The sequence below is a fragment of the Portunus trituberculatus genome, chromosome 50 (genome assembly GCF_017591435.1).
Source record: "Portunus trituberculatus isolate SZX2019 chromosome 50, ASM1759143v1, whole genome shotgun sequence".
Classification (NCBI taxonomy): domain Eukaryota; kingdom Metazoa; phylum Arthropoda; class Malacostraca; order Decapoda; family Portunidae; genus Portunus; species Portunus trituberculatus.
Window position 1 is genome coordinate 27,380,974 of NC_059304.1, and position 6,806 is coordinate 27,387,779.

General features: G+C 43.6%; 1 protein-coding gene across 1 annotated transcript in view; it reads right to left on the bottom strand.

Annotated features, from left to right (window-relative positions):
* Positions 1 to 3,606, bottom strand: part of LOC123499935 — a 133,768-nt gene extending 130,162 nt beyond the window's left edge. Inside the window, exon 1 of the mRNA XM_045248466.1 lies at positions 3,541 to 3,606. Within this exon, the coding sequence (XP_045104401.1) occupies positions 3,541 to 3,606 (66 nt within the window). The remainder of the gene's footprint in view (positions 1 to 3,540) is intronic.
* Between the last annotated feature and the right edge of the window lie 3,200 nt (positions 3,607 to 6,806).

A 6,806-nucleotide genomic window follows, 5' to 3' on the forward strand; every position in this document is an offset into this window, starting at 1 on the left:
CAGATAAGTTCATGGATGGGGATAACCGATAAAATTATGTAGCTTTAAACACACACAGGGATTTCCATGTGTAGGCCTGTTGGCCTCTTGCAGCTTCCCTCTTTTCTTATGTTCTTATGTTCTTAAATAATTAACAGTTATTGGAGGGACGCCACAGATCACCTGATTTCGGATCTTTATAAGATTTCTAACTTGGGCAGAGATAACGCAGTAATGTTTAATGCCTTAAAAACTATTCCTTCGTCTATCTACTCAACACAACTAACCAAACAACTCTCCCCTCTTCTTCAGTGATACTCAACTGTCCCTATCTTCTACACTGATTATGCTTAGTCTGTCATTTACTTAAAATCCATGTTTGGAATACTCTTCGCATGTATAGATGGATTCCAGTCATTCTGCTTTATTAGATAGGGTGGAATCAAAAGCTTTTCCTCTGAAAACTTCTTTTTCTCTAACTGACTGTCTTCACCTTAGTTCTCACAGTTGCAAAGTTGTACCTCTTTCTGTTTTACCTATATTTTCATGCTAGCTACTCTTCTGATCTTGTTTACTGTAATTAATGGAAGAAGGAAAGCTGGCCAAGGGAAACAAAGAATTTAAAAAAAGGTCCACTTGATTGACCGCACCATTAAAGTCAGGGAAAAATATCTTGAAAGAGGTCAAGTCATAGGAAGATGTAAATGCAGAACCAGGGAGGGAGTTCCATAGTTTACCAGAAAAAGGTATGAATGATTGAGAGTATTGGTTAACTCTTGCATTGGTGAGTTGGACAGAATACGGGCGATAGAAAGAAGAAAGCCTTGTGCGTAGGAGGAGTGTACATATGCAGTTGACAAAATCAGAAAAGCAGTTAGCATGAAAATAGTGATAAAAGATAGCAAGGGATACAACATTCCGACGGCAAGAAAAGGCTAAAAACAATCATTTAGAGGAGGGGAGTTGATGAGACGAAAAGCTTTTGATTTCACCCTATCTAATAATACATGCGAAGAGTACTTACTGCAATTACGGATAAGGCCCTTGTACAGAGTTAGCAGTTGGAGGGACGAGAAAACTGGATGAGACGCCTCAGAACACCTAACTTCATAGAAGCTGTTTCAGAAAGAGGTGAGATGTGAAGTTCCCAGTATAGATTATGAGTAAAGGACAGACCAAGGATATTCAGTGTAGAAGATAGAAACAGCTGAGTGTCATTGATTGTAAAGTGACAGATGTTTTAGAATCTTCGTTTTGAGGATAGATTAAAAAAATTAAACAAGCATGAGATTAAAGCTATAGAGCTGTAATTTGAGAGATTAGAAATGTAACTCTTTTTAGTTACGAAGAACTTTAATTGAAGGCATGATATAGTCAGAATGAGAAGAAGAGGGAAGGACAAGCCCAAAAACATCTAAAGTGAAGTTGTCAGCAAAGCTTTGAGAGAAGAGTTTAGCTTTAGATACAGATAAGATGGCAGTGGTGCCATCAGAATGAAATAAAGGAGGGAAAGATGAAGAAGTAAAGTTATTGGAGATGTTTGTGGACAGATGTCAGAAGTCTTGAGGGGAGTTGGAGTTTGAAAGATTTTGACATTTTGTATTTATGAAGGAATATAAAAACATACGAAGAGAGGAAAGCTCCAAGAGGCCGCCAGGCCTACACGTTACAGTCTCTGTGTGTTTCAAGCTACAAAATTCCATCTATCATCCCCATCCATGAACTTATCTTCTTTTAAAGATCCCTATTGGCTCAGCTCTGACTACATGACCTCTGAGTCCGTTTCACTCATCAACCACTCTGTTTGAAAACCAGTTTCTTCCCATTTCTCTCCGAAACCTGTATTTTTCAAGTTGTTCAGTCCCACTACTATTTCTAAAAACTTTGTTCATGTCCACTTTGTTAAAATCTTTATACCACTTAAATACTTCTATCAGGTCTCCTCTTAACCTACGTCTCTTTAAAGAAATGTAGTTTGAGTTTCTTCAGTTTCACTTTATCCCTGTATATTTTTAGTCATCTTCCTTTTACACTGACTCCAATAGAGCTTTATCCTTCCTATACTGTGGGAATCAGAACTGTACCACATAGTCAAGATGTGGCCTGCCCAGCGCCAGTATAATTTTAGCATTACTTCGGGGCAAGAAGTTCCTCCTTCTGGTGCCTCGCCAAAAAAATACATAATTTATTGTCTTACTCATATTTTTTTTTCACCTCTGTAATGCAAGATATAGTCTGGCGCGGCTTATATTGGGGTGGTGATGATCAGTTCCGCGTTAGGTTTATTCAGCGCGTCTTGTGATTGGTAGTTGAGGAGCGCTGACTCATTTGAGTGTAGGAAGGGTTTGAAGGTCTCTGGTTTGGTGATTCATGTTTGGCTTCTTCAGGGCTATGTATATTGCTTCTAGGAGTGTCAATCTGCGTCTTTCCTTTTCTTTGTCAAGCACCATGTTGCCTGTTACGAGGTCATGTAGGGTTGGGTCTCGCTGGTGGTGTTTGCTGTAGTGTTCGTGGATGGCTCCATTTTTGAGGTGGCAGGTTAGTCTTCGTGACAAGGAAGTCCTTGTCATCCCAATATATGTGTGAGCTCTACAATTCTCATTGTTGCATTTGTGTTCGTAGGTGACGTGGTCTTCATGTGTTGCAGACTTCTCGTCAGTTTCTTCCTGTGTTGCAGACTTCTCGTTAGTTTCTTTGTTTTTGATTAGCAGCTGGGACGTTTTTCTTGATTGGTAGTAGATTATTAGTTTGATGGTGGTATCAGGTCGGGTAGGCATTACATTTTTCAAGATATCCTTAATGGCTCACTCTTCTTCTTTGTGTCCCGGCATGGGCGCGTATGTCCGTTACCTGTATGGGAGGTACCACCTCTGCCACTGAGCTATCCTGGTACCGAAAAGGTAAGCAATTTGTTTAACCAAGTCAGTTATGCAAAAGCCTCTAATGTAGGTGACACTGGGGAACAAATTGTTTATATATATATATATATATATATATATATATATATATATATATATATATATATATATATATAAACCCTCGCTATACCGAACCTCTGTATAACGATTTTCGGATGTAACGACTGCATTATTCTGGCCGAACAATTCTCTGTTATAGCGAATTCGGTTCGGTAAGTAGCGAACTCGGTTCGGCGCGTGAGGAGCGGTTAGCGTCACACAGCCTCGTGGCCCTGCAACCCCGCTCGGCTAGCCGCCTCAGTCTACACCCAGCATTCGTCCAGTAATTACAGTTTATTCTTATGGATGTATGGAATTCCGGAATGTAAACAAAATACTCCTGGGCGTGGTGGCATTGGCTGGCCTGACGCATGACCGAACGACATATCTGATATAGCGAATTTACATCGTTATAAAGCATGGATTTTATATATATATATATATATATATATATATATATATATATATATATATATATATATATATATATATAAGGTGTGTGTGTGTGTGTGTGTGTGTGTGTGTGTGTGTGTGTGTGTGTGTGTGTGTGTGTGTGTGTGTGTGTGTGTGTGCGTGTGTGTTGAGTGTGACGAGAACGCATCACCTGTCCCGAAGTTGAGAGTGTAGGTTCATCCGGAGGTTGATCCAATAGAGCACCCCAACCATACATGAAGACTGTGTCCATTGAAACAACGCTCCCTTCTGTCATCAATTGTCTTCGGTGCATCAACCAGAAAGCCACACACCAAAACACCAGAGTGAATCCAACGCTCATCCACATGGAAACTAAGAAAAAGTACTTTTTATTCATACTATCCTATTAATATGTTTTTCTTATCTAGTAATATAACTTTGTCAATGATTAACACTTACTTTATGCTTACTGTAATGTAAAACCTGTAGAAACTGTTTAGCCTGAATAGAGGATCATTGACAATTCTTACATATGATTAGATGAGGGAATTCAGTGCCAAATTTTTACTTTTTTTTCTTACAACTTAGATAATATATTTATTAGGACAACAATAAATAAATTTATCAGAGAATAACGAGTGGTATCTGTGGAACAACTTGCTTGTCGTGTAGGTGTCCATATATCCTCTAAGTGGTGGGAAAGGCCATGGACACACCGAAGTAAAGTAGGTCCTTTATTGTTGCGGTAGTAAGAGAAGTACAGGGCGGCTTGCGAAGGGACAAGACGTTCCTGGGGCAAGCCGTGACGACACACACTGCAGTGAAGGCAAAAGTCGCTATCTTCTCCTTCAAGGGTTGCAAACGTGGGTTGTCAATGGCATCTAGTGTGTAGCTGTTGAGGATAGGGACAAGTGGGCGATGGTCCGTTACAAGGGTGAAGTGCTGCAGACCCGTGAGGTAGAACATACACTTCTTCATAGCGCGAAGCGTCCGTTTGTAGGACAGCCGGAAGGTCAGGGTCAAATGCTGCGAGGACTAGTGGACTGGATAAGGCCTTATTGACACGTTTGAAAGCCTGGTCGTGGTCAGGGGTCCACACGAACGCTCTCTTCGGGCTCATCAACGGGCGGAGTGGGGCAGCAGCGGCGGATATGTCCGGAGAAAAGTCAGCCAGTTGATTTGCGAGGCCCATGAATGACCGCAGGTCTGTGAGGTTGGCTGGCTTGACAAAGTCCGTGATGGCCTGGACCTTCCCAGGGTCTGCTGCAATGCCGTCGTGAGAGAGCTGGTAGCCGCAGAAGGAGACCGCTTCAGCGGCCAGAACAAACTTCTCAGCGTTTAAGGTAATGCCATGTGACCTGCATCTTGCCAGAACGTTGTTGACCCGGTGGAGGTGTGAAAGGTATTCCTTGTCGAACAACAGGAGATCGTCCACTACCTTCACACACTGCGTCAATCCCTGCAGAGCCAGGTCGCCCGTCGACAGAAAGCGTCTCCAGTGGCGGCAAAACCCATGGGGCCGCGGAGGTAACGGAAGCGGCCGTAAGGAGTGATGAAAGTAGTAAGTTGTTGGTCTTCCTCGGCCAGAGGGATTTGCCAGTAACCACACAAAGCGTCGATTGTTGTGAAGTATTTGGCCTCCGGGTCGACACTCCTGATCGCTGCGAATGGCGTAGGCGACGGGTGGGCCGGGCGGGACACCTGGCTGTTTAACTTCGACAAGTCGGTGGTGATGCGTACGCCTTCCCCGACCTTCGGGACGACAACCATCGGGTGGCACCAAGGAGATGGGTCCTCATCAGCTGGAGCGATGATACCCTGTGCCACCATGGAGTCTAACTCGGCCTTCACATGGTCTTGGTATGCCCGGGGAATCAGCCGGGGTGTGTGGACGGCGAAGGGCTTCGCATCTTCTCTGAGATGAATCCGCATAGGCGGTCCCGTCATAGGCTGCAGCGGTGCCTTCTGTAGGTCGTCCTTCTTCACAAGAACATCTGCATACTCTTGGAGGAAGTACTCCTTGGCCTCTGCAGGAGATGTGTTGGCATGCAGTGGGAGTGATGGCGACGGTGCTGGAGGTGGGGCAACTGCGGAGTCTGGTTGCCTGTGGCACTGTACAGTGGCCACTGGCGTAGCACTTGTCGATTCCCGAATCCTGCCGATGGTACAAACGGCGTCGGTTATCTGCCGTGGAAAGTCCTTCGGTACGATGCCTAAATCCCTGCAGCGCTGCCAGGAGAGCAAGGGAGTACTAAGGGAACCTTATACATCAATCCACCCCGAACACGACAACTTGCCATAGGTGAGCTCCACCTGGAGGGAACCCAAGGCAGCGGGCATCTTGGACCCATCTGCGTTGTAGTACTCAAGGGGGGGGTGGCGGTTGTAGGTTACGCTTCGTGAGGCCCAGGTGCTGGAGATGCTGTGGGCCTATCACCGTGGTGTCGGCGCCTGTGTCAGGTATCACCTCCATGCTACTCGACCTCTCACCGTGTGTGACGATCACGCGTATGGTAGGAGAAGGCGTGGGCTTGACCCGAGCGGTCGACTGGACTCTGCGTACGCTACTCACTTGCTGCCTGGTAGACCTGGAGACCCCTGACGGAGACTGTGTTCGCACCACATGGATAGTGGTATGGCCATTTTTCTTCGACTTCTGAGGCTTGGGTTTCGAGGAATGTTGAGTTTTTCGAAGTGTCCATATCGGCTGCATGCCTTGCATGTCTTGGCTGGACATTTTTCTGTATGTGACCAGTGCCCTGTCGTGCCGCAACCGTGGCACACTGCCTCCTTAGCAGGGCAGCCTTTGGGGCCGTGCTGTTGCTTGCCACAATTACTGCAGGAAGGGAGCGGTGAAGACACAGCCGAACGTGCGTCTGCCTTGGTTCTATGGTTCGTCTTCTTGTCTTCTTGTATATATATATATATATATATATATATATATATATATATATATATATATATATATATATATATATATATACTTTTTAACTCTACATGTCTCTTTTTTTTCAAAGTAATTCCTTTAGAAGAGAATGGTTAAGACACATTTCAATTGGCTCTCCCATCTTGTTAATATTTTCTCAGAGCCTTTATTTTGTTTGTGTCTTTCCTCAGGTTAACATCTTTATCATGTAAGACACAGTTTCCCTTACAGTTTTCATCACTAGGATTGAGACTCTGGAGTACCCTGACTTAAAGTTTTCTCTTCAACATTTTAAGAACAATGATAACAACAATTATGATGAGACATAGCATGATTATTACATTTCAGTATTCATTATTGTTTGAATATGATATTTAGATACTAAACATGAAATCAAAAGATAAATAAATAAACCAGTGTTTTTTTTCTGCTACCTTTATTATGTCTTCATTCAACACATAAAGAAAGGTACATACACACATACTGTGTATGTACCTTTGGCCATGTGTATATTAGATATTTTACTTCTT